Raw genomic sequence first — 27,354 nt, 5'->3', positions numbered from 1 at the left:
CTAGTTAAATGTATTACTCAACGCCTAATTATGGAGTATTTCTTACTATTCGGTTTTGGTGTACCAAATGAAAACACAAGCAGTAAAATTCGTAAAAACTTAAGTGAAACTGAAAAATTGTCAACCCATACTTCATTTAGAGTCTCCTTAGAAAGGATTTAAATGCGAAGTTCGTCCAGAGAAGATGATAGGAAATTTTTTGAGATATTTAGTCATATACCCATTCTTAGCATTAAAACTATACATAAACCATACACAATTTAATTTTTATAAACATACCTAAAAAAACCCAAAAAGATACAGTTTGGCCCTATTGAATTTAATTTTGATTATTAAATTACTTTAATGCCATATTGAGTGTTTTGGGCTTTTTTTATAAGTTTTTGGGTTGAGTTTGTTTTAAGAAATTAATGGTAGTTTTGTAATTTAAAAGAAGTTAAGAACATTTTTGTTATGTTGTAAATAAATTTTAGATGTGTTTCTAAAGTCCATTTCATATAAAATATTTTTATAATTTGAGCTTCTATATTTGGTATAATAATAAATCTCCTATATTTCATGAATTTCAGTAAACCGTACATGCTCCGCATCCGCAAGGACCAGTAGTTTTCTCTCTCCAACAAAACGCTACGTGGCACGTAAATATCACGCCACGTAAAGAACAGCAGCGCATCTAAACGTACAAAACCCAAAAAAAATTAAAAAACCTCCCAAAATGTTAAGGATAGAAACGTAATAGAGTAAAAAGCTCAAGGGCAATTTCAGCACGACAAGATAATCACACGTGTGCCACCAACATTTTTCTCACAAACTCGCACGCTTGCGTTCTTCTTCTTCTTCCTCTTCTTCTCTGTTTCTCAGGGATCCTCCAACAACGAACCAGAGCTTCTCATTGAGATTTTCTCTCTCTCTCAATTTCGATCCAATTTCGGTAATCTTTATTCCCTTTTAACTGATTTTTTGGTGACATATCAATTTCGTAGTTTTCTGTAAATTCTGTTTGGTTGCTGAGAAAAAGAAGGGGGAAAAAAAAAGTAAACTTAAGCTTCCAAATCGTATATTTTATATATGGAATGATTCAATTGAAAATTATTTGAGCAAAGGGATGTTCGTTTGGCTCTCTTTAATTTCTGTTTGGATGGGTTTTCTAAAATTAGTAGTAGGTAGTTGTTAATTATCAGGATTAAGGGTGGAATTTTTTTTTTTTCAGGCCACCAAGTGTGTATATTATGAGTTTCAGTATTCAATGTTCTTGAAAATTAGCTTATTTCATAAATTGTGAAATTCAATTTGGTTGTGATTGTAACTTGGCAATTGCTCTGTGTATAATTTGACCTTGGCATTCTATTACTGTTTTTAGAAATTTCAAAATTGGTTTTTTAATGAGTATAAACAAAGTTTGGTCTATGCTATAATGACCATGAGTGGTAGCATTTTTATTGTTATTTTATTTTTCATTACAGGAACAGCTTTTCGTTCTTTAGGGGCGACAGATAGGAGCAAGAAAGGTATCCCTACAGAGATATATTTTTTTTCTTTTGGCCACCAAATTGTGTTTCATTTTAATAATAATAAAAAATAGTTTTAAGTTTTGATTGTCAACTTTGTTATTTTTCAAACATTTGTGATATCAATTGGGTGCTTGTTTTTGTTGGTGATTTTGTGAACTTTAGGGAGAATACCTACCTTGTATTTGAAGTTGTTACTTTGCTTTGCACTGGCTCATAGAATCTTCTTCTTTTAGCAGTGGAGTCTTCATTCATCATTGTCAAGTTATTTTCCTTACAGTTTTCCCTTCATACTTGCTATGCACCAACGTAAACCAAGAAATTTCTAATAAAATAAAGTGATGCAATTTTGGATGGTATTTGTATGATAGGGAAGATGTGGGGACAGTTTATGTGTGTAATCAAGTCATTGAAATTCAGAAGCCTTATTTTGCATGTATGATTCCATGCAAGCCAAGATGATGCCCTAAATCCAATGTAACTATTGAGTGAGCTATTATGTTTGTACTTTAGTTGGAACCAATTTTATTCTGAATAATTGACTCTTTACAGTGCTCCTTTCGTAGGACACTTCTGTTGGAAATTGAGCATCCAAGAAGATGCAACAGTTGTGCACTGGGTACACCCATGTCCAATGCTCAGTTGACTGATTAACAAATAGTAATAATCGCCATAAATGGAATAAATTCACCACATAAGGTGGTTTTAGGCAAGGTAGGCCACGTATGGCATTTTGTGGTTGTCTTTAAGTGATAGGAAGGAGGATTTCCATCAGCTTGCAGTGTAGATCCTAGTCTAACCTTGTAAATAATACGAATCTCAATCTTTCAATTTACATGCATATCGGAATTAATGCAAGGGCTTGAATTGAGGTTTATGTGCGTTCGTTGATTTTGAGCTATGGGCTGCAATATTTAAAACTTAGGGAGTTGGGGACCTATATCTCTATCTGCGGCACCAAATTATTGTAGTAAAAGATGACTAGCTAGCTTGGGTTGAGCTGTGTAGGAATCCAACTTAACTGTGGGAAGTTTTAGATGAGCCCAAGGCTGAGCAAGGTAAAGCTCAGGTTGACCTCTTTATAGTTTATTTCATCAGTAAACCTTTACATATGCATTTTGGTTTGTTTTCTTTATCTGTACAGGACAATCACAAATAACTAATGAGACTACTATGACGTTGAATGCTGCCCGCCTACATTTTCTTGTTTTCTATTTAGTACATATATCCTCTTTATGCTCATCTGTTGATATCCTTCATTGATGAGACACAACTTTCCATTTCCTTTGTTAGCTTTTGTGGGTTGCCTTTAGTAGAATTCTGTTGTAAAAGACATAAAATTCCAGTTTTCTGATAAATACATTCAAGAAGATTAATTTGCATAGCTTATTTTGTGGTGTTGTGCTCCAAGAAACTATTGCCTGGTCTTGCAGAAGCTTGCTGCTCAAACAAGAAAATGGAGCTAAGTACCATCAAAGATGCATTTGAGCGTGTTGTGAAGAAGCAAAAATTATGTTCTTCTAGATCCCAAGAAGTAATTGACCTAGTTGGTCGCGAAATTGAACAGGCACTGACACGACTCCTATCAGCTCATGATCCCACCTCTCCTGTTGATTATAGATCCATCCTTGCAGAGCTTAAACTCAAGCTCAATGGAATTGGCCCAATCCACCTGTTAGAGGGCTCACATAAGGAACTAAACGGAAACCTTAGCAAGTACACTAAATTCCTGGAAAAGTCCTTGAATCCAGACATATCAAAGGCATACCGAGATGTTGACTTCGACCATCACATTGAGAATCAGCTGATTGCAAATCATTTTTACCGGCAAGGTTCGTTTGATCTGGGAGATGGCATAATAGATGAGGCTGGAGAACCAGAGTCAACCATTCTAAAATCTCAGTTCGTGGTAATGCATCAGATACTTGAGGCTATGAAGGTTAAGAACCTCGAGCCTGCTCTGAACTGGGTCTCTGCTAACCGCGAGAAACTGAATCAGAGTGGGTCAAATCTCGAGCTTAAACTTCATAGTTTGCAGTTTCTGGAGATTTTGAAAAAGGGAACTCAAGCTGATGCACTTAAATATGCCAGGACTTGCCTTGCTCCTTTTGCTTCTCCCGCCTCCCCTCACAAGGAAGAGGTCCTGAAGCTCATGGGTTGCCTGTTGTATCCAGGAAGGCTTGACAGCTCCCCATATTCTGAGTTTACATCCCCAACCCATTGGGAGAAGTCGATGGAGGATCTTACGCGGCAGTTCTGCAGTCTGTTGGGGCAGTCCTATAATAGCCCGTTGAGTATGACAATAGCTGCTGGATTGGAAGGGTTGCCAACTCTCTTGAAGTTGGCAAATGTAATGGCTGCGAAGAAGCAGGAGTGGCAGGCGATGAAACAATTGCCAGTCCCTGTGGAGTTGGGGAAGGAATTTCAGTTCCATTCAATATTTGTCTGTCCTGTGAGCAGAGATCAAAGCAGTGAAGAGAATCCGCCTATGTTGATGCCATGTTTGCATGTTCTCTGCAAGCAATCAATCCTGAAGCTGACCAAGAGCAGCACACGAACATTTAAATGCCCGTATTGTCCAGCAGAGGCTTCAGCTGCTCAGTGCCGCCAGCTATTTTTCTGAATTGTAATCACCCTTTCTCTGCAAGATCTATGGTGATACCGTACATTGCCTCCATGTGAGATATCAGTTTGTATATAGACATTCCTTCCAAACTCGTTGTTTGATTCTTGAAGTACCATTAATTTGCATAAAATGTTGAACAAACATTTGTTAATTTCATGGCATGTGATGTAATACAAAGGTTATCTGTTGGAAGCAGCCTAGAACATGAGCATTTTCCAATTTGGATGTTTCATGGTTCCAAAAGAGAATGCAATTTTTATGGATTTACAATTTGAACTTTGATAACAAAACAACTCAGGCAGCAGTAAGTTTGTTACAAATTATAGGTCCTAGAAAAATGTCTCCCTTTAAAGGCAATATAATCTTGAGTGCATAAATACCAGTGTTGGCATATTTTCTTTTTCTCAAAAGGAGCAGGTGGATATCTAGCTGCAATTTGCCAAGGCCAACCACTACCAACATTTGTACATTTTGCCTTGGAGGAACTATCATATGATTTCAGAAGATACACTTTTTCTTCTTCTCTTTTTTTTCCTTTTGAGTTATTAGGAAATTTCACTCTGAAATTCTCAGGAAAATTGATCAAGCAGCCCCAACAAGCTTCAAGTAAAATTTTCATCTGTTATCGCAAATGAGATGTTTGGAAACCTGACCATCATAACAAAAAAATTTATCAAACTCTAGAGTATCTGAATTTGTTATTTCAACAAAGTTCACATCCCAACAAAACCGCTAATATTTGACACCCAAATTGCAAACCAAAAGGTGATCTAATTGTCTTCTGAGAACCCCATCATTCTCTTCAGACCAGGAAAAAATGCTGAAGCAGAAGATTTTGCAGGTGGGTTTTCTTCATGGAGATGTTCTTCAACCAATTCCTTAACAGACTTTGCAGACAATGGGTGAAAATTGACCCCCCACTCTGAAACAAACCCTTTTATCAAAACCCACTTGTCCTCCTCCTCCATTTTCCTCCATTTCTTCTTCACCTCCTCTGATTTTGAATTGAGGTACTGGCACAGCTCTGTGAAGAGAAGCTCTCTGCTCTTCTTCATGGCCTCTTCTCTCTGCATGAAAAGGGTGTTCATCTTTGACAAATCTGATGCAAGCTCTGCATCACTGATGTTTTTGTTGTTGCAGTGGATTATTATTTGGGTTTTGGGTCTGGTGTTGAAACGGGTTATGGAGGGGAAGGAATTAGTGTGGAATTTTGGAGGTTGTTTGGGGATTTTTGAGGAAAGGAGATTCATTCTTAGTGCCATTTTGAGGATTTTAGTTTCTGTTTCAGATTGGTTAGAGGCTCAGGAGGAAGTAAGGGAAAGAGGGTGAGGTTAAGGAAAATTTTGTCCAGTTTTTGAGAGCTAGGGCACAGGCAATGTTTATGGTGTGGCCCTGTGATATAATATCAAGCCCAATCCAGAAGTGTGTTATGTTTTTTTTTTTTTTGGATGCAAAAGTTAGGAAGGGAAGAGGGGAAATAACACACACGGGTACAATGGGACTTGAATCGAGTACCACTTGGGAGTACATCAAAAGACTGGACCAATCCAACTAACACTTCATTAGTCAATCCCGAAGTTTATTTGAGTAGTTGTAAACTTGAAATTATAAAAAATTATTCTTAGAATTGAAATTATGAAAAATTATGTTCAGATAAAAAAAATTGCAACAAATATGTCTATGTTTTACATTATTTCTCCAGCATTTTGTAGGAGAAAAACTTGAAATTAAATGCATTTTTCTTTTGTTCATCACCGGAAACAAACACATTTCCTTTCTAAACAAAATGTATTTAGCAATTAATTATCAAATGAACGAGTAATACGTGTATCGGAGTCCTGCCATGGATTGCAGGCTTGTTGTAGCTAAAGTGATTCACAATATTTCTTACTTTGCATTCGAAGTCCCGTGTCTCGCTCTTTACAAATATTTTTTGTATCAAAATCTATATAAGCACTAAACTGAGGGTATACTTCACATTTGTGGAGTACTTATTTCAACTTTTGTAACAATATTTTATTACTATCCTTCTTATTAGTGTCTTAGACTTCGACAGCAAGTAGTGTACTCGCTCTCTTGCATCCGAGTTTGATAATTTTACTCGTACATTAGAGTAGTTAAAATGTCGCTTTAAAAAAAATCATTTGAATCAATGAAGGAGCATAAGTAGCCAATTGATTACTACCTCGTCACAATTTCTAGGCTTGAAACAAAACGAAATAAATGAAAATGGGGACGCTATTTTAAGCAACAGTCACGATTAAATACATTAAAAACCAATCCTGCATACTTGGGCTATTCCAATTTTTGACTTAAGAGGATCCATAAGCCATGATGTAAGGATCCAGGAGCCTCCCCAAATAATATTAATGAAAAGTGATGAAAGAACACTACTCATTTGTTACAAAAAAATTTCTCTTGATTTGATTTTGTTACAATTTGAGTGCAATCTGTACCATGCCATTCTCCTTCACGAAAGAGAGGGAACAGCAGCTTTCCTCCATCTATAAGCTGCCTCCAAATTTCCCTGTTAGACTTGTGCTGTGATTGTATGCACCCAATGCCCACCTTTTTCTTGTCCTACTTCGCGTGCAAAAAGAATCGGCTGATTCGGCTCAATTCAGCTTATGTGAAAGTCATCCTTGTATCCAATTTCAGATCATAGGTTCTACCAAGTGTTCATCATCCTATCTCCAATCCAATACGGATCAGCTCTGTTAAAATGTCAACCCATGTATCTGGTACACCAGGTAAGCACCAGTGCATGCAGTCCTGGCCCCAGATTGCGACAGCATCCTTCTGTCCCAACCAAATTGCTGGATGGGCATCCGCTCTGAACTCACTCAGATAAGTCAGGTTAAGCAATTGAATATCGGTTCGTTGCAAAGTGTCTTCAATCAGATGATTCAGCAGTCTTTCTTCTTTATTCGGTCCATTGTTGCTGGGGTCAAACCACAAGTCAAGCTGTTGAGGTATTACTATATGATTTCTCAAGAAAACAGGGGGGGCGGGGGGGCGCAAGGCATCGTCTAAACAAAATTAGAGGAAAGAGAAAAACAAAATGAAGTACGAGATTTGGTTTCAATTTCAAGCCATGGTTAGGTTATGAATTGTTCATGAATATTCCAGAACACATAAATAAAATCTGAAAGAAAGTTATATGATTTTATTCCACAATGGACACAAACCAAACTGATATTATAGCTCACATATGAAACCATGGTAAGTGGCATAACGAAGGAAAGCCATCATGAATACATACCTGCTGCTCTTCAAGGGGCTTATTGAACAAGCAACTGCCATTTTGATTCCACTCACCCCCATAGAAATGCCTTGGTGATTGTAACCGCCATAACTTGAGTGTCTTTTGTGGAAGTTTGTTTTGTATGTAAGAGACCATATTCTCAAGAACAACTTTAAATCCATCCAATATGTCAAGGGGAGGTAAGATTGGTTTGCCCGCACGATAAAAAGAGAGAGGAGTCTCTTTTGGGAACTTATCAGAACTCCACCTAGTTAAGCACAAATTCTTTAGTAATTCCATGCTGTTTTCTGCAGAAATATGAATGGATAACAGAGTATGCAAACCAACTAATGAGGTGCCAGCTCAATGAAACAAATTGAACAAGAGATTTGAGTGTAGCGCTAGTGTATCCATTATTAAGAGGGAGCTTTCTGATTTTCTTTTTGAAGACTTCAATATTTCTTAAAGTTATTCTGTTCATTTCAGAAACCAGTCACAACCTGTGTGTGTGTGTGATTATCTCTATGTCAATAAATTTTTTCCCCGCATTCATGTTTCAATAAAAGTCCCATTAATAATAAGGAATAGAAGAAGTCATTTCATCAGTACCACAGAAAGAGGACCATACTATTCATGATGTTAGTAAAACTAGATTTAAGACCCTTATTGGCATGAATTTAAAATTTTCAAAATATAAATAAACGCTGGATAAATCAGTTCATTAACCAACCTCTTTGGTGACTTAGGGGAAGGGACAAGATAATTACCAGTGCCCAGTATTGAAAACAAGGACATCATAAAAATCAGCAATGTCGGCCCAATCATCAGCAGGAATATCAACATCTACTCGATATATTCCTTTCACTCCATCTTGGTCACCACGTGCAGGCTGTTTCGGCTGCCACCTTGATTTAATGAGCTATGAGCATGTGAGATTTCCATTCTCAGAATTTTTTTCAGACGAATATGAAACTCAGATAAAGACAACTAACAAGATTCTAGATTGAGTTTCAGTCGAGGGGAACCATGAAGACCGCCACAGGTTACCCTCAAACTTCAGGGAACACCAAAACAGATTGTTATAAGCAAGAAAGAAATGAAAATTTTCCAACCACTTCACTTATACAAATCCATTAATATCTAAACATCCGTTTCCTCCAGATACAAAATTAAGTTGCTTAAGGTTAAATCCACCAAACACGACAATGTCAGTACCAATCTGTTTTGAACAACCTTAAATCATCTGTATGCCCAAAGATGCTTGATTCAACTTATAAGGTTCATATTTTTGTGCACTTTGTTCGTTTTTGTAACAATATACGTAATGGTAGAACATAACAACATTTATTCTTCTCATTAGATTACACTAAACATCAATGCATACTTATAAATCAAACTAGGTAGCAGAAGCAAAACAATCCCATGAAAGAATTGCATAGAAAACTAACAATCTTACTCATATCTGGCGAGTAAGACTGCCCGATGATACCCCACTGTAACATTGAACTTAGGAAAATAAGCTCCTCTCCAAGCCCCCTTCCTCTTCCACTTCTTAGCACCCAAATCAGCCACTCTCAGAATGCACAAAAACGAAACCAAAAAGTTCTCATTCAGAGAGTCGCCGACAAACCCAATATTCCTATCCCTCATCAGACCCAGAAATCGAACCGCGTCAATCCGATGCAAAACGCAATCTTGAGGGACCCATTTCCAAGAATTGATGGTACCCATATTATCCCTCTTGTTCCTTAAGCAGTTCCAGGCGTTTCTGTGAAATGGGCAGGTCTCATCGTACATGGGTCTGCGGTTGGGGTCTTGGACCCAACGGCCATTGAAGAGATTGCAGGAAGGTAAAGTGGGGATTTTCTTGTGTTGTGGGAATGGTGGAGAGGGGGTGTGGAAGGGGAGGAGTGAAGAGTAGATAAAGAGGAGCAGGAGGGTCAGTAGAATGAGCCATGGGAAGAGGGGTGAGAGTAGCTTGGGTGCCATGGTGAAGAAGCATTTGTCATCTATTTCTATTTTTGAGAAACAGAGAGAGAGGCTTTGAGCCTTTTGAAAAACCAACGTAAGCTTCACCGCGTGCCAATTTCTCTTCAGATCTGTTAGTTAAAATCTCATAAAAACAGTTCTCTCTCTCTCTCTCTCTCTCTCTCTCTCTCTCTCTCTCTCTCTCTATATATATATATATATATATATAAAGCGTGGTAAAACATTCAAAATACCAGAAAATACCTTTGGTTAATGCAAACATTAATAACTAAAATTATTAATTAAATGAGGTATATATATATATATATATATATATAAAGCAAAAGGCAATGTGGGATAAAAATGTGTTAAGAGTTGCATTACTCTACTAGAAAATGTGTCCTTAGTCAATACAAATATTAAGAATTGAAATTATCCTAATTAGATGAGGATAATATGGTAAATTCACACATTTTCATATTTAAAAATTAAAAAAATTAAAAATCAGATAATACGTCCTATTTTTGTGAAACACAACCATTCATTATCTTTTTTAATTCTAAAATTTTAAAAAAAAAAAAAGGAAAAAAGAAAACCAATTGACTATCATATAGAAAGCAAAAGGCCCACGTCAAAAAACAATAAAGCAAAAGGCAGAAAATGATTGTGAAACATTCAAAATACCAGAAAATGCCCTTGGTTGATGCAAACATTAAAAATTGAAAACTTCAAGCCTATGGAGGTGTATTTACCACCGTGAACGCAAAAGAGATTAATAGCATTCTGCGATCAACTCTTGTGTGGACTAACTAAAAGGCTTGAAGACAATGGTCAATTTATATTTTTCCTGTTTAAAAAATTAAAATTAAAAACAAAATCAGATAAGGAATTCTATTTTTATGGAACATAACTAGCATTTTATATTTTCTTAATTATAAAATAAAAACAAAAAAATAAAAAAGAAATTCAATTGGCACATGCGTAAGCTAGTATATATATAAAACAAAAGATAGAGAATGATAAAATATTCCAAATACCACCAAGACACTTTTTTAATAAAATCCCTAATATTATAAAGTCCGGCGAAAACAATTGGGCTCACAGGCTTCATAAAAAAAATTGGACAGAAACATACGTGAAAAAAAAAAAAAAAACTAATAGCTCATGAGAAATTCATGTTTAGAATTTGGATGATTATTTTCATAAAAACACAGTAAAATAAAAAGAAGAAAAAAAAAAATACAAACTCATAAAACTCAGCCAAATCGTGTGAAAGGTGCAGTTCCTTCTAGTTTTCACCCCACTTCCCTCACACCCCACATCATTCCTCCACTAGAAAAAGAAAAAAAAAAAAATTACTACCAATACTTTTACAACTTCAAATAAATAACTAAAAGAAAGAAACAAATATAGAGGGATTAAGCATTCCGTGATTTAAAAAAAAAAATTACAATTACTATTCTTTGTAGTGATTAACAAATATACACAAAGTCATAAACTTATTATAATATTTGCATATCGAAATAAATAAATAAAAAGTTTAGAGAGTGATTAATATTTGCGGAGCAACAAAATGCACATGTATTTGAGAGAGAAAGCCAATGAGAGCGGTGGCGGAGTCGTCAAGGGATAAGAAGGAACTTAATGAGCTCGGCACGCCGAGATGAATATTTAGCACAACGGCAAGCCAATTCTGGTGTTGTAGAAGTCCAACACCCTAACATAGTGCCATTCAAGGAAGGCAGTAGCAATCACCCTAACATAGTGTCATTCAATGAAGGCATTAGCAATCAAGTTCCAAATACAATGTGCTTAAGTCATATAAGGCGAACATGATACAATTGCCTCATGGTGGAGTTAGACAAAATTTCAATAACAATGGTAATCACTGAATTCAACCTCATTCAATTTTGAAAATAACAACAATACCTTAACTATATGGACATTCATTTCTTCCCTATTCCTTAATATAGAAGATACAGGGGAGAGCACACATTCCAGTCTTTTAATGCTGAGAATTATGCTAATCACCCTAGCAATCAAGTTCGAAGTACAATGCACTTAAGTCATATAAGGCAACTAGCTTGTTCGAATTGGACACAATTGCCTTATGGTGGACTTAGATGTTAGTAGTATGCCCTTAAAGTCAACTAATTATACAATAATTAATGTTATGGATGTTGTAAATAATTGAGTGTGGAGCCCACATGTTGGAAAGGGCCCCACATGTTGGAAGAAAGTTTTTCCTATTAAATGTTAGAAAGACAGACGGAAATAATTGATCGATTACAGAGGTTCTTCCTCTGTTCCCTCCATCTCTTTTCTCTCATCAATTTCTCTCCAAATTCTCTAAAGTTTATAACACGTTATCAGCACGATTTCTCTATCTCTAAATTCAGAGCCTCAACACGTTTCAATACTTTCTTTGAGAAAATTCCTTGAGCTTCAGGCTTACAGACAGGAGGGTTGAAATTCCCTTCACTGGAAGCCAGATAAAAAGCTCTTCTTGGATCAGACCCTCCAAGCCTCAGCTCCACCTTGGTGGCCCACGTCCAGCAGCCTCAGCTCCACCCGGTTGTCGATCCGCAGAGGCCCACGTCCAACAGCCTCAGCTCCAGAGAAGTTGTCAAGTTTCATGTGAAGGAGCTCTCCGACGTCGTCTTCGTCCAGCGCTTCGTCGTCGACGTGGGCCGCGCTGTCGATATGGAAATCCAAGGTCCAGAGCATGACCTGGGTCGAGTGGCTGGAGGTCTTCTTGCCTTGCACCCACTGGATTCGGACCTATAAATGGCGCGAGTATTTGCAGGTCGATCTCATGGCTGGCATCACCGTCGGTGTCATGCTCGTTCCTCAGAAACATGATGCCGTTGGTGCGGCATTTGAGCATCAGAGACAGTCAGAGAGAGAGAGAGAGCGATCTGCCGTCCTTGGCCTTCCTTATTTCAGCACAGTGGAAACATCTCTCTAGACGACGTCATTGAGATCGCCAAGATCATGAAGCCCAGATCCATGGCAGGAGCCGTAGAGGCTAGCTAAGAGGACCAGGACCAGGACCAAGCTCGCCACTTTATGACTCGGACTCGGACTCGGGAACCAGGTTGCCATTGGTGACCCGCTCAGATTCTGCTAGTGGCTTGCAAAAATGCCTTGGTGTTTTACTCCAAGAACACATGCGAATACAAATCATGCCGAGTGAATGAGAATCGTTGCTTCTGGAGAAAGGAAAAGGCAAAGGCAAGTGGGGGCATGCAACAAATCATGGCGCCCACCGTATGGTTTTGGGCATTCTTTTCATTGAGCACTTCAAATAAAGTGTGGGACTTTCGTTTTTCTAATGTATAAGTTGTCGTGAGTGAGACAAGGGAGAGTGGGATTTTTTTTTTTCTATCGTCTACACTTTCGCACATGGCTCTACTGGTGCACAGGAAAAAGCCAATCATGGAAGATGAGAACAGCAAAACAACACCGAAAGGATAAGTACTATGCCTCAATCTATCTCTTTTAATTAATTACATTATTAAAATACCTACAGAATTTAATAATATTTCAGTATAATAATATTACTTACTATATTATTTGATTGTGGTATTGATATGAACCCATAAATAATTGCATTTACTTTATCGTAAATTTACTTTAAAGGGTGGTGCGGGTTTATCGTCCACGCCTTTACTGACATTTACTGATATTTACTTTATCGTAAATTTACTACTGACATTTACTGACATTTACTTTATCGTAAATTTACTTTAAAGGGTGGTGCGGGTTTATCGTCCACGCCTTTACTGCTTTACTGTCATTTAAATGTATGGAGTAGAATTAGTGCCCATACAAGCACATTTACTTTATCGTAAATTTACTTTAAAGGGTGGTGCGGGTTTATCGTCCACGCCTTTACTGTCATTTAAATGTATGGAGCAGAATTAGTGCCCATACAAGCACGTTTACTTTACCGCACATTTAAAGTATGGTGCGGGATTAACGTCCATACAGCAATTTAATTTATGAATTTACTTTACCGCACATTTAAAGTATGGTGCGGGATTAACGTCCATACAAGTAATTTATTTAACAGTAAATTTATTTTATGGATTAATTGTGCTGTATGATGAGTTTTTACAGTATACAGATCAGGACCAGAAGTTCCTTGATCCTCATCATACATTTACATCAGGACTTGAAGATCCTTGATGATGATATTGATATGAGAGCTGGCAGTCTCTCCGGTACTATATTTGTAAACATGTGATCGGACTTAAGGGTCCTTGATCCCTGACATGTGAATAAGGACCTGAGTTTCCTTAATGATGTAACAGTACCGTATTGGTTAAAAGTGCCGTACACATGAATAATAACTGTACTGGCAAATGTACTGCACATATGAATAGATATGTATTCATGATTGATGAATAGTACTATTCACATGAATAGTGACGTATGCATAAATATTAACCATTTTGGGTAAACCGTCACTATATACAAAAGGGAACCTGCAGTTCCTTAAACTCATGGATGAGCAATTAAATGAGATGCCAGAAGTTCCTCAAAATATGGACAATTATGTAAGGGCTTGAAGTCCCGAAATATGTATAGAAAATTGTAAAAATGTCCATACCATGAGAATATGTGATTTTGGCCTGAAGTTCAAAATCTAACAGTGTTGAGAACCTAAAGTTCCAACAATTAAATGGACAACCCTTGAGGTATTATTGCAAATTGTGGTACACCACATATTTCTTTGGCATAAGAGAATGATGAATTTAATAAAGTTCGATTTTGTTATAATCGACACCTCAAGGAAGAAATATATTTTGTGAATTCCGGTTGTTAAGAATACACCGCGAAATGGATAATATCAATATAAACCTCAAATGATGAATTGAGGCTCCCCACATATTTTGTTATATCTGGGCCGGAAGCCCATGGATCCAAATATATGAGAGATCCTAAAACTTGAAGTTGTGGGTATATAGTAGTTAATGTTCTTCACTACTATATTGAGATATTATCGTGGCTTTTACTCAATTCATATTTCATGTCCATTTGAAAATGGCGAATAAATTATGAGTTTGGGTTTAACCCAGACCAAAAGTTCTGGGCTCACATGCATGGAAATATGAGAGATTTGATGTGGTTATTTGAACCTATAAGGCACAAGGTTCCAAACCGTCATTTTGAAAAGACGTAAAAACCACATATGCAAGTTTAAGAATGTGCGCAATTATTATTATAAAAGGAAAGGAACATACAACAGATAGATTTTTACACCTGCAATGAAGGTGCAGGCCCTGTAAAATCTATAAAATTACATTATGTTCTGGAAGCCTCTGAAGGAAGAGGACGGCGCTTCTTAAGCCTAGCCATGAGCCTCTCATGGTCTCCCAAAATTCTTTCATTTGAGACCTGCAGCATGTCTAGCTTTCTCAGTGTATCAACAGAGTACGAACTCACCAGTTTCAACAAGGAATTATTCTCTCCTTTGAGTTTCTCAACCTCCTTTTGAGACTCATGAAGCATTTTTTTGAAGAGAGAAATTTTCAGTTGTTAGCTTCTGAACCTCGTTTGCTCTAGCACGCAAACGATCAGCCATGTTAGAAACAGAAGCAGCACTCTGAATGCTAAAAGCCATTGAGTCCTCAATAGCCTCTTCCTCAGACCTCCCTGTCAACAACATTTCATCCATTGGAATAATGAAATTCCTAGCTACTATGACAGCAGTAGCATCATTCATCATCACAGAATCATTAACTGTGAGATGACGATTTTGGGATACAAAGGATGGACGCCAAACTTTGGCGCCACTGGTTGTTGTGGGAGCATCATTTAAATTGAAATTATTTGGGCAGGAAGAAGAGGAAGCCATTTTAAGAAGGTTTCAAAGAAAGTTTTACAGAAACTAAAGTTTCAGAAAATGAAGGAAGTTGAGTTGAAACGCAGTTGCTCCAATCAAGTTTTGCAAAGGCAATATCTATAGACTAAAATGTGGCAACTTTTCAGGATTCCAATATCTTCTCGAATCCCCACATTATCTTTTTCTTTCGCAAGAGTCCAAAACTTCACGCGGCCTCTGATAATGCCTGTCGGCACTTTCGGCGTTTTCAAGTATTATTTTCAAAGCCGATCTTGCTTTACGGATTTCACGGAGCTACTTTTTCAAAAGTATCCCGAGAATCTCGCAATTTTTCCTATGGTTAATTTGAAATTCACCGGTTCTATCTATTCATTGTATTTGTGTATAAATGTGTTACTAACGAAATTTTCTTTGCAGAAGACATCCAGTTTTCCCATACAAAATGATGCTATATCTACTTGTTTTTCTTATCATTAAGCACTTAATATGCCTGAGAAGCAAGACTATCTCTGATCATCCATTCAAGAAGCAAGACTATCCCTGATCATGTTTCTGCAAGATCAGGGAATTGTGAAGGCGGCCTTGTGCTCTAATCTCCTGAGGTCCTTCTAGACTAGGAGAATTGAGAGCTTGTTTTCTGCTCCCACCGACTTCCTTCCTTGATTGATGAGCTGCTTGTCTGCTCCCACCAGCTTCCTTCCCTGATTGCTTACCTTATCTTGCAATCAATATCACAATTTTTTTTTGCATTTTTTCTCTTTTTGTAACTCTCTGTTCATAAGAGATTTTATTTCTTTAGAATGAACATCTGAAGAAAGAATCCATGAAGTGATCCTAACTCTGAGAGTTATTTGTTTTTGACAGAGAAAAGAATTGTGATTTTGCTTTTGCAGGATATAACTAGATCATCAAGCACTACATTTACTGGGCCGATACAAGCTTGAATGATACTTGAGAAAAGTTTCTCCCACCTAAGGATGTAAGCAATACTTGTGTTATTTTATGCTTATATACTTATTTGATATTTTATCTTGAAAGGTAACCAAATGGGGAGATAAGTCCGTTCCAAAAGAATGGCTTGTATGTATCCATGAATTATTAATGCAAATTTTACAAATTGCAAGTTGGATACATTGATAATACACTGCACAAATTAAAGTCCCATAAGAACAAAATATGGGTATAGCAGTGATCAATATGATGCACGCCTGTTGCGTAGCAAATGATGTGGATTGAAGTCCCGAAAGGACAATCCCTTGACATGTCAATATTGATATTGTGCACGCCTAATGCGTTGCAAATTGTATGGGTTAAAGTCCCAGAAATTAATTGACATGTATATATATTAATCTGTAGCATGCCCTGCAGCATGACAGATATATGGTTCTAAATGTTCCAACTCCCTAAATGGAGATTATCCACGCCCTACTATAACATAACGCTCCATTGGAGGTTATAATCCACATTCTCACATAATAAAAGCCCCCTGCAGTGGCTTGGGTACCCAAAAGCAAAGAAATGCTTATAATTGATGCATGCGCATGCACATGAGAATGGTGGGATCATGAATTGATGAATGACAAATTTTGATTTTGGAGTAGCTACTCAAATCATCAATGGGCTGTGTTGATTGGAACCACGTTCAATTATTAAATGTCGACAATATCATTGGCCAAAATGGAATGAGGCAATTCCATTATAGATGAGAATGAACGTGAAAGAACAAACCCACAGTACAAACCCCAAAATTTGTTAATACTGAAAGTTATACTTGGGTGTTCGGAATAAAAGGGAATATACCTACTTTGTATGACACAATGTTTCTGGCAGAAACAAGGAATGTTGGGTTTTCTCCATATCTACAAATTCAATTGTGCCCCCCCTTATTGCACATTTACGGAGACCAACATGTTATCTTTAAGGGTTATTAAATGCACAAAGCATATCACCTGAAGTGATTCCCTAAAGATGTATAAATAGCTGGGTTAAAGCTATATAATGTGTCATAAAGTTTAATCCCTTTAAACAAAATCCTTGAAAGGATTGAAATTGCATGAAGCAAGTCCCTGAATGACATGTGCCTGAAGCACAAAATCCGTACTCAATACTAATATGCATAAATTGCCTCAGTGAGTACATTAATATGTTTGCAAACACATTAAAGCTTCTCAAGAGTTCCAGAAATATTTGTCTCGACTGACAGATCGAGCATTATGCCAACGAGATTATTGCTTATACTAAGAAAGTATTGAAGCATTTTTATGAGGATTATCCGTTGGACACTTTAAGGATTTTCCGGAAGTATATTGGACCGGACATCGTATTTTCCAGATAGAGCTCAACTCCATCATTTTGGATGATGTGAGGCATATTTGATGCTATCTAAGCATAACACCATATACGGGCATATTTTTGAGTGAAATTATAAATAGCCCAAGTGTTATTAGATATGCGGACTCTGGAAATCTCTATGGTCGTTTACTGGAAACAGCTAGTCATGAAGTTTTCAGGGGGAGATATTCATCAGGGGGAGCATGGTATTCATAAAGACTTTCATACACTGTACTCTTTTTCCTTCATCAGGTTTTTATCCCACTGGGTTTTTCCTGGTAAGGTTTTAACGAGGCAGTGTCGCTCAAGATTGACTCACAGAAGCAGTGTCCACTATGACATTCAGACAGATGATCAACAGTATGGCTTCAAGATATTCTATCAAGCATCAGGGGGAGCGTGCCATCAATAAAGACCTTTCCACACTGTACTCTTTTTTCCTTCGTCCAGTTTTTTTTTTTTATCCCACTGGGTTTTTCCTGGCAAGGTTTTAACGAGGCAGGGTCGCACGCATGTCAATATACACAGAATTTTATTTTACGCATGGTTATGTACTCTTTTTCCTTCGACCAGTTTTTGTCCCACTGGATTTTTACTGGCAAGGTTTTAACGAGGCATATTCTGTATCATTTGTGGTCTCCAAGGGGGAGTGTTGTAAATAATTGAGTGTGGAGCCCACATGTTGGAAAGGGCCCCACATGTTGGAAGAAAGTTTTTCCTATTAAATGTTAGAAAGACAGACGGAAATAATTGATCGATTACAGAGGTTCTTCCTCTCTTCCCTCCATCTCTTTTCTCTCATCAATTTCTCTCCAAATTCTCTAAAGTTTATAACAATGGAAATTTTATGTAATGACTTATTAAGTCATTCATGGGCAAGACCAGTTGTTTACAACCATGATATTTGGCATATTCCATAACAGTAAAACAACTATAGTCCTAGGAATATATAAGTGGACATGAGAACTATGTAATGAGATTGCATACATTGCGACTTATCATGATCCCTAAACCTAAACATGTTCCTGGTCATAGGAGTACCAATTGGGCATTAATATTCTGCCAAGACTAGTACACACAATATGTTCTCTATATGTAGAGAATGACGAGGTCTCAAGTCACTGCGTGTATCGACACCAAGCTACACGTGTAAGTGCTTGCAGGAGAACAAGTACATTGAAGCGATCAAATACATGAATTCTAGAATGGAAGTCTTTACTCATATATCAAACTAGAACTCATAGATTGTAATGGTGCAAACTAATCCTTAAACCTGTGACATTATAGATCATGTGGCTATGTTATTTGTCTTTGAAGGCACTATACAATTGTATTGTAGGAGACATAACCTGAAGGTGTTTATTAGGACTCTCAATAAAGTCATGGAGGCAAATGAATGTACAACAAAGGATCTCTACTCTTAGTGAGGAGAGAGAATACTCCAAGGATATGATTGATCAAATCTCTACGCAGAGTAGTTGATAAGATTTAAAAGAAAAAGTCTTCAAATCATATAAAGGAATAATTCACATTAGGATATTCAACATTAGATTCCATGATCTAATAATGTGAATAATGAGTATTGTGTAAGAGGCAGATTCAATTGCACAGTCATTCCAATTTAAATAGGTTCTTCCCTTCACCTGTTTAGCTTGGATAACCATGACATACTGCTAGGTGTCAACCATGGTTTGTGAAAGTCCTGAAAGGTTCAAACTTAGCCGATCTTCACCAATAGGATGAATTAAATGTTAGATATATGCCCTAAAAGCCAATATAAAAATGGATAATTATAAGAAGAAAATATAAGATAATATAAGATAATCAAAGGAGCAAGAACGTTGCTTTAGATACATAACGTACACAAAGTAACAAGTCCAAAGATTAAGATATAAATGGAAAGTGGTCTAAAGAAGTTAGATGCAAGAGACCTTTCCATACGTATGAATATTTTATCCTAAAATATTCCCAATTATAGGATTACCAATTAGACAATGGTGACCCGCAAAGGCTGGTACACATTATGTCTACTCAATTGGGAGGATGACTGGTCTCAAGTCATTCGTGTAGAGACACTGAGACAGATGTGTAGGTGCTCTGTAGAAGATGGAGTCTACTGAACGAGATCAACTTTAGAATTCTTGTATGGAAGTCTTACTCACAAGTGTCAAATAAAGAATTATAAGTAATGATAATACAGATTAATCCTTGGACCTGAGACATCACAGTTGTCTTGTGTATATGTTGTTTCTCTTTGAGAGCACTATATGGTCGTATCAAAATAATGTGACTTAAAAGTGTTCCTTAGGATTCTCAGCATATACGCAAAGATAGGTGAATGTACAACAAGGAATCTTTGCTTTAAGTAAGAAGAGAGAATACTCTAAAGATATGATTCGTGAATCTTTGGCCAAAGTATTGGATGGAAATTGAAACAAGAACTTTTGCAATTTCATCAAATTGAATCATATAATCTAGAGATATCATATTAGGGATTTTAACACAAGAATATGACATAGAGTATTGAATTAGAGAATGATCGAATTGCATTGTAATCACAAACTGACTAGGTTCTCTAAATGAATTCTTTTTAGCTTGAGTAGTCATGACATACTGCTAGGTGTTACTCATGACTTGTGGAAGCCCTGTAAGGACTAATTATAACTATTCTTCGCCAATAGGGAGAATTGTATGGAGGGATACAATTAACACTTAATTCAGAGTAAATCATTCATACCCACTACCTCACTAATTAGAACCTATAAGATCACGCACCGAAAAGGAAACGATTGGGAAATTAAGAAGAGAATGAATGATTTTGTGACTTGGTCAAAGTAAATGTGAAAGTCAAAGGTCAAAGGTCAAACTGTTGACCCGACACTTGACAAGGTCAACTAAGGATGACCGGGCAATATTTGGTAGACAAGTTAGTGATTAAATTAGTTAAGCCACTAGAGTAATTAAATTGATTAGATTAATTTAATTATTCAATTAAAGTTATGAAACTTTAATTAAATGTCTCATATGACTTGGAAATTCAAAAGGAATTTGACCGTATGGACTTAGGCACATATGTGACACATTGTAGGATTAATGCGTTGGACCAAGATAGCAAAAAGGTGACACATAAAGGGGGTGCGGCTACACTAAGGCTTTGGGGTATTTTTGTCACCCTTGTGACATTTTTGATCCTATAAGTGTGTACCTATGGTATCCTATCATCCTAGGGTCTTTCAAGTTCAAGAAATTGGAAAAGAGAAAACATCAAGCTCTCTCTCCCTAACCCCTTGAATCTATCACATCAAGTGAGGGTGCTAATACCACTCTTCACTTGTTGCCTACTCATTCTCTTATCCCATTCAATCCTTAGTAAAGAGCTTTGGGCATATGCATATCTTTGTACCTATTTGGAGAGCGACAAGGTGGAGAATCAACATCAAAGGGAGAGCCAACAACAAAGGGACCACTCCCTCTACTTAAACACCATTCTTGATTTCAAGATTCGCTCCAAGGGTATGAACATCTAATCTTTCTCTCAAATAAGATTTAGAGAGTCTTTGATGCATACTTTCATAGACTTATAAAGATTGAGACTAAATAAGACTTGCATGAATCCCTAGTTTATTTAATGCTTCCACTCTTACTTTGATTTCATATTAGATATGGCATGCTAGGTGACTTATACTATCAAAGTTTGGTTGTACAGTTTTTAGAAATCTCTACACAACACCATTCCCACAATATTCCCTTCATTAAATAGCGAAATTTAATTCACAAGTCAAATCAGAGAAGTTGAGTCTACCTACTACCTTCCTAATAGGAACCTATGGATCGCACATCAAGAAATGAGATTAGAGGTGCAAATGAAGATAAAAGAAACTTGGTAAACAAAAGAAGAAGATAAGACGTTGAAGTTAACGGTCAAAGTCAAAGTCAACGGTCAAACTCAGAGTCAAAGTCAATCCCTAATCATCTTATTACTATTGTTTCCTTTCTAAACAGACTAATATTTTAATCTCATCAATGAGAATAGAACTTATCATAACACCAATCTTCCTCAAAGACAATGTCCAGTGGGAATAACAGGAACACATAATTGTGCTAGAAATTTTTATGAGAACATTGGAGTTACAAAATTACAATTACTAGCTTCAACAGCATGTCCAAAATGTGAAGACCGTATGTTTTAATATGAAACCTTCCAAATGTGTTGCTTAAATAGAAAGATTAAGCTACCTCTAATACCATCCCCTCCAGTCTTGAATGAACTCTTCTATAACAATCTACTGAGGGGAGATTTTAGGCAAAACATTTGTGCTTATAATCATGTCTTTGCCTTCACTTCAATGGGTGTGCATGTTGATGAAAGTATAGAACCTATAAGAAGTGGTGGTTTGCCATATGCATCCCAGGTGCATCCCAAGCTATTGCAATAATAGTTGGCAATGAGGAATTTGAAAACCTCAGAGGTCAAAATATCATTGTGCAAATAAATCATGGACAACTTATAAACGTTCAAGATTATGTTGGATATTATGATCTTCAACAATATCCATTGTAAGTAGCTCATAGCGCCAATTAAACATTATACTTTCACGTCGATAGAGCCGAGGCAACAACTGCAATATTTAGAATTAGAAAATTTGTTATAATTTTTTGAAATTAAATGGAAATGAAAATTGAAGAGATATATCTCTTCAAGTTTGAAGTAATGCATCTTCTAAGTTAACAAATGCATCACTTGACCTTTCAAATAAAGTCACATATTTTGAAAAATGGCTCCTCAACATATGTAAGTAGGCAAGATCTTCACATGTTAGATAGACTAAGATATGACTTTTACATATACATATTCATTACATAGTGCATTATAGAGATTTTTGTAGTCTCATAAGTGAGTCCATATGAGAGAGTTCAACATAATCGTGGGTCACTAGGGCATTATTATTTGGAGTGCTACTATCGTCAGGACGGGGTCATTGTATCTTGGGAGACAAACGCCAATCAACCATGAGCACAATAGTGAGACATAAATTGTCTTAAGGATAGAGTGCCTAGCACTTACATCGACCATTATTTCCAGGTTTTTCCAATCCATATCATGTTAGCTTAGATTGTACATGTGTTTAAATATGTATTAATTTTGAGCAAAAATTTGCATAAATTATTTTGAATTTTCTATGCATTAATATAGCAATTAGACCCAGTTTTTTTTTCCAACAAAAGAAAGATGAATGAATTAGTAAACTATTTTGCCACATTTGTTCTCTTTTGTCTTTTCCAAGTCAATTATTAGAACGTGGGAGAGTATTTGCCTTTTTTCCATCACGCGCCCCTACAGCATCCATGAATTTGCATATTTGACTTATCTCGCCATTCTATGAATTACTTTCCAAGCGTGCAAAAGGCCTTTTTTCGATCACATTTTGCAGTAGCATGAAAGTAATTCACTAATTTACTAATTGATGCATATTTTTCACTAATTCTAGAATTCAGGCATCTTTCTCTTTAAAATGCGCATCTAGAAAAATACAATTGCAAAAATAAAAAGAATTAAAATTGTAAGTCGTGTATAGCTCGGGTGACCGAAAAAAGGCTTCCCGCATGCGAGAAAAGTAATTTATAGAAAACTCATTTTCCCCAGTTTTTACCAAAGAAAACCAATTTTCCCCAATTTTTACCAAAAGAAAACTCAGTTCCCCAAATGGGAAAATGGTTGTGACAAGTCTAAGAACAAATGCTAACCTCTAGTATTTATATAATGTTATAAAACGAATGACAGAATATGAAGAAAACCTGGATGAATTGAAAAACCTAAACTGGACAAATGAAGAAGGGCATGCATTGCAATTGGAGTTGAATTCTACTTATGAGGCAAAGAAGCATTTGTGGGAACGTTTCTTTGGATACTTTTCTCCTATTCTGGAAAATAATCATATTATAGCCATTCCTATTTTGAAAAAGGTTGTTTCAGTCCAAGATTGGCATGTAATTAACTTTCTTGTGGAAAAAATTGGGTATGGCTTTGGCGCCACTTTTACCTCCTCTATTGTGACCAATGCACCATCCACATCCACAACCAACTCCACTCCTCCATCCATCACGGTAAAACAAAGATGTGGCAAAACCTTCAGAAGATGGCTGCTTGGCAGAGGCTCCGCCTTTGCCAGATTGAGGACTTCGATGATTGATTTGCTTCTTAGGGTCTGGCTCTTGAGACTGATTTGTGTTGAAATTTGTGTATATATATACATGATGTAGCCTGAGGGGAACAACATCCGAAAAAAGCTACAGCTTGTTTCCTTTTCATCTCATGAAATTTTCTGAATCTCTTATTTCCTAAACTGAGTTTTCTGAGCATCTAGAAAAATACAATTGCAAAAAGAAAAAGAATTTAAATTGTAAGTTGCGCATAGCGTGCATGATTGAAAAAAGGTTTCTCGCACAAGCGGAAAGTAATTTATAGAACAGCGAGGTAAGTCAAATATGGAAATTCGTGGATATTGTAGGGAGTGGAAAGAAAAAAGGCCAATACTTTCTCATTTTCTAATAACCGACTTGGAGAAATCAAAAAAAAAAAACGTGACAAAAGAGTCCACTAATTCATGCATCTTTTGCTTTCACTAATTCAAATTCCCGTTTTAAGTATTGCGAGGTTGTCTCAGCTCTACCGCTAATTAAATATTATACTTTTACAGTACTGTAACATCTTGTTAGATTCTCATCATAATCAAGTTACTTTTTACCCTATGGGTAGCGAGTTGTCCTCAATTGTGCTATCTCTACATTTTAATTCTCTCATATTCATATTTCCATATTTAACTTGCCTCACATTTAGTACCCCTTGAAATCCAATATGACTTGAAGAAAGAGAGAATAAAGATTTAGCTTACCTCATATTTAGCTTTCCCAAGTTCTAATTATCGGCTTGGAGAAGACAAGAGAAAACAAAGATGACAAAAGAGTTTACTAATTCATGCATCTCGAGAGGCTTATTTTCTATCACACATGCTACGCTTGACTTACAAAGTTTCTTTCTCTATTTTTGTAATTGTATTTTTATAGATGGTCATCTTCAAAATTTTCCTTTATAGATGACCTTTTTTCAATTACTCACATGCCTTTCCATACTTTTTTTTTATTTGTTTAGGAATTGTAGTTTTCTAGACGAGTCTTTTAATAGGAAATGCATCTTACAATTGGTAATTCACTAATTCATGCATCTTTCTTTTTCACTAATTCAATAATTCAAATTTTTGTTCCAAGTATTGCAGGGTTATCTTGGCTCTATCTACGTGAAAGTATAATGTTTAATTGGCATTATCGAGACTTACAATGGATATTGTAGGAAATCATAATATCCAACACAATCGTGAACATTCCTAAGTTGACCATAATTTGTTTGCACAATGATATATTGATCTTGAAGGTTTTCAAATTCCTCATTGCCAACTATTATTGCACCAATCGGGGATGCAGTTGGCGAACTATATTGTCGATGATTTGCAGGTTGTTATTTGATAATGACTTTGCAATTGGCAAAAGATTTTCAAGATTTGAGCTTTATCCCTTTGTTTTATCATGAAACCTTACAAATGTGTTGCTTAAATGAAAAGACTAAGCTACCTCCAATATCATTCCATCAGGCTTGAATGAACAATGATACAACCAATCTACCCATTGGAGGAAAAACATTCGAGCTTATAATCATGTCTTTGCCTTCACTTTAACGGGTGTGCATGTTGATGAAAGTCTAGCAACTGGAAGAAGTGGTATTTACACATTTTGTGGTCGAGATTCCATATATCATAAGATTAGAAGTCTGTTTACAGGTGGAAGATAACAGATCGAGATTCTTACAAATGTATATTTATGACACAATTCATGAAATTAACAGTTGATGCAAGAGAGTGAAGCACTAAATAGAGATGTGGTTGAAAAGATATAACAAATCTTGATGCATTATATTCCATTTGTGCAAACAATTCGTCACCTTGCATAATGACAAAATTTTAAAAATTAAAAACTCATTATCAAAGAACAACATACAAATCGACAATATAGTTTGGCATATGCATTCGAGGTTGCGGTAATAATAATTGGCAATGTGGAAGTTGAAAACCTTAGAGGTCGAAATATCATTGTGCAAACAAATGATGATTAACTTATAAACCTTAAAGATTGTGTTGGATATTATAATCCCCTACAGTATCCATTGTAAGTCGTGCTTAGCGCCAATTAAACATTATTCTTCCACGCTAATACAGTCGAGACAACCCCTGCAATACTTAGAACATGAATTTGAATTAGTGAAAGAGAAAGATGTATGAATTAGTGAACTCTTTTGCCACATTTTTTTCTCTATTTCTTCTTCAAGGTGATTCAAAGAATGTGGGAAAGTATTAGTCTTTTCTCGACTATGCGCCTATATAGTATCCACGAATTTCCATATTTGATTTACCTCGCCATGTTAGATTTCTTTATGCCCAAATAAGATCTTTCACACAAAACTGTAATATGTATAAAGACATGAAGACATACTTGGAGCCATCTTCCATGAGTACACAGCTTCTGAACTCATCCAATCTATAGCAGCAGCAATCCGAGCAAGAACATGAACGGCTCAAGACTTTTGCTCTATCTCGTTATGACGAGAATAGGTTTAGAGAACATGTCTGATGAGAGCAGGGCCTTAAGCTTATATAGGGCTAGGTCAAGTCGTCTCTTCTCATCACCGAGGGTCGACTTGAATAATCTTCCAAGCCCACCAGATCGGTTCACGCATAAATGGAAATAAATAGGACCCCTCAATAGGCCTCAAAACCCTTCCTTATTTCACTAAGTTTGGGCCTCAAGGTACAATTTAATTTAAACTCTTATCAAAACCTGATATAATTTAGTATCTAGTGCATCGATCTAAATAAGAAAACATAACATTCTCCCACTAGATCAAACACTAGAACACTAAACTTCTGTATTCCGAAAGGTTTGATAATCTTTATTGGCCATGAGTTTAAAACAGTTAAGTCATTCCCCTCAAGCTACTGTGAAAAGTGATTAGACAAAACGAACTATAGACAAGAACAACTCTCTCTCTCTCTCTCTCTCTCTCTCTCTCTCTCTCTCTCTCTATTAAAAACAGGCCATCTATAATCACATAATGCAATTTCAAAACACATGAAGCACCTACAAAGCGAACCTTAATATGTACTGATCCTTAATATGAATCTTTATGCATTTTAGTACAGGTACCCCTTTACCACTTAGCAAGAGTCAATCCGCAATGTTATTAAAACAATAGTGTCTCAAAAGAGACCATAAACTCACATGCATAAACAAAGTTGCATAATAAGTTTAAACAACTAAATAGTCAAAATGGAAGAACTTATTCAATAATAAATAAAACAATCAACCAAATTGACATCCTTAAATGCAAATCCCTCCATCCAGAAAACAGCAAAATAAACAAACAAACAAACTAGTAAAATATCAGAATGGGAACAAGACTCCTACTAGATTGCAGCATCAAAACTAGGAAATAGTCCCATGCTCTCAACATGTCTCAGAAAAGTTTTTGAAGTCAAAAACTTTGTGAACGGATCTGCAATCATATCTTGAGTTCTGATGTGATCAAACCTGACTACGTTGTCGAAGTCCAGACGACATCTTTTTGTTCATGCAGTGAAAAATAGCTGCAGTGTTCTCATTATATATTTGTATTGGTCTAGAAATTGAGTCCACTACCTTAATGTCAGTAGAGCCGAGACAAGCCCTGTAATACTTAGAACGAGAATTTGAATTAGTGAAAGAAAAAGCATGAATTAGT

At 36.3% G+C, this 27,354-nt stretch overlaps 3 protein-coding genes across 10 annotated transcripts; 1 reads left to right on the top strand and 2 right to left on the bottom strand.

Moving 5' to 3' along the window:
- Positions 1-799: 799 nt before the first annotated feature.
- LOC117637005 (protein RMD5 homolog) lies at positions 800-4,337 on the top strand. Of its 6 annotated transcripts, XM_034371734.1 has the most exons (4): positions 800-931; positions 1,464-1,508; positions 2,075-2,222; positions 2,942-4,337. In XM_034371734.1, exon 4 carries the CDS (start codon positions 2,965-2,967, stop codon positions 4,129-4,131), a length of 1,167 nt encoding a protein of 388 aa, XP_034227625.1. In that variant the 5' UTR covers positions 800-931; positions 1,464-1,508; positions 2,075-2,222; positions 2,942-2,964; the 3' UTR covers positions 4,132-4,337. The 6 variants fall into 6 exon arrangements, with proteins under 6 accessions (XP_034227625.1, XP_034227622.1, XP_034227623.1 ...); XM_034371731.1 differs by lacking the exon at positions 2,075-2,222; XM_034371732.1 differs by lacking the exon at positions 2,075-2,222 and having other exon boundaries at positions 2,920-4,337.
- Positions 4,338-4,789: 452 nt separating this feature from the next.
- Positions 4,790-5,502, bottom strand: LOC117637006. Its single transcript, XM_034371737.1, has one exon. It carries the CDS (start codon positions 5,394-5,396, stop codon positions 4,905-4,907), a length of 492 nt encoding a protein of 163 aa, XP_034227628.1. The 5' UTR covers positions 5,397-5,502; the 3' UTR covers positions 4,790-4,904.
- A 795-nt stretch (positions 5,503-6,297) lies between these two features.
- LOC117638748 (protein trichome birefringence-like 12) lies at positions 6,298-9,472 on the bottom strand. 3 transcript variants are annotated; one of them, XM_034373853.1, is made up of 4 exons: positions 8,835-9,472; positions 8,146-8,283; positions 7,397-7,646; positions 6,298-7,098 (listed from the first exon to the last, which is right to left on the bottom strand). In XM_034373853.1, the coding sequence occupies exons 1-4, from the start codon at positions 9,365-9,367 to the stop codon at positions 6,817-6,819; spliced, it is 1,203 nt and encodes a 400-aa protein (XP_034229744.1). In that variant the 5' UTR covers positions 9,368-9,472; the 3' UTR covers positions 6,298-6,816. The 3 variants fall into 3 exon arrangements, with proteins under 3 accessions (XP_034229744.1, XP_034229745.1, XP_034229746.1); XM_034373855.1 differs by having other exon boundaries at positions 6,752-6,967; XM_034373854.1 differs by lacking the exon at positions 8,146-8,283.
- Between the last annotated feature and the right edge of the window lie 17,882 nt (positions 9,473-27,354).

Source organism: Prunus dulcis, chromosome 8 (assembly GCF_902201215.1).
Source record: "Prunus dulcis chromosome 8, ALMONDv2, whole genome shotgun sequence".
In the NCBI taxonomy this organism is placed as follows: domain Eukaryota; kingdom Viridiplantae; phylum Streptophyta; class Magnoliopsida; order Rosales; family Rosaceae; genus Prunus; species Prunus dulcis.
Note: the sequence above shows the minus strand (reverse complement) of the source record. Positions and strands in the feature narration are given on the sequence as shown.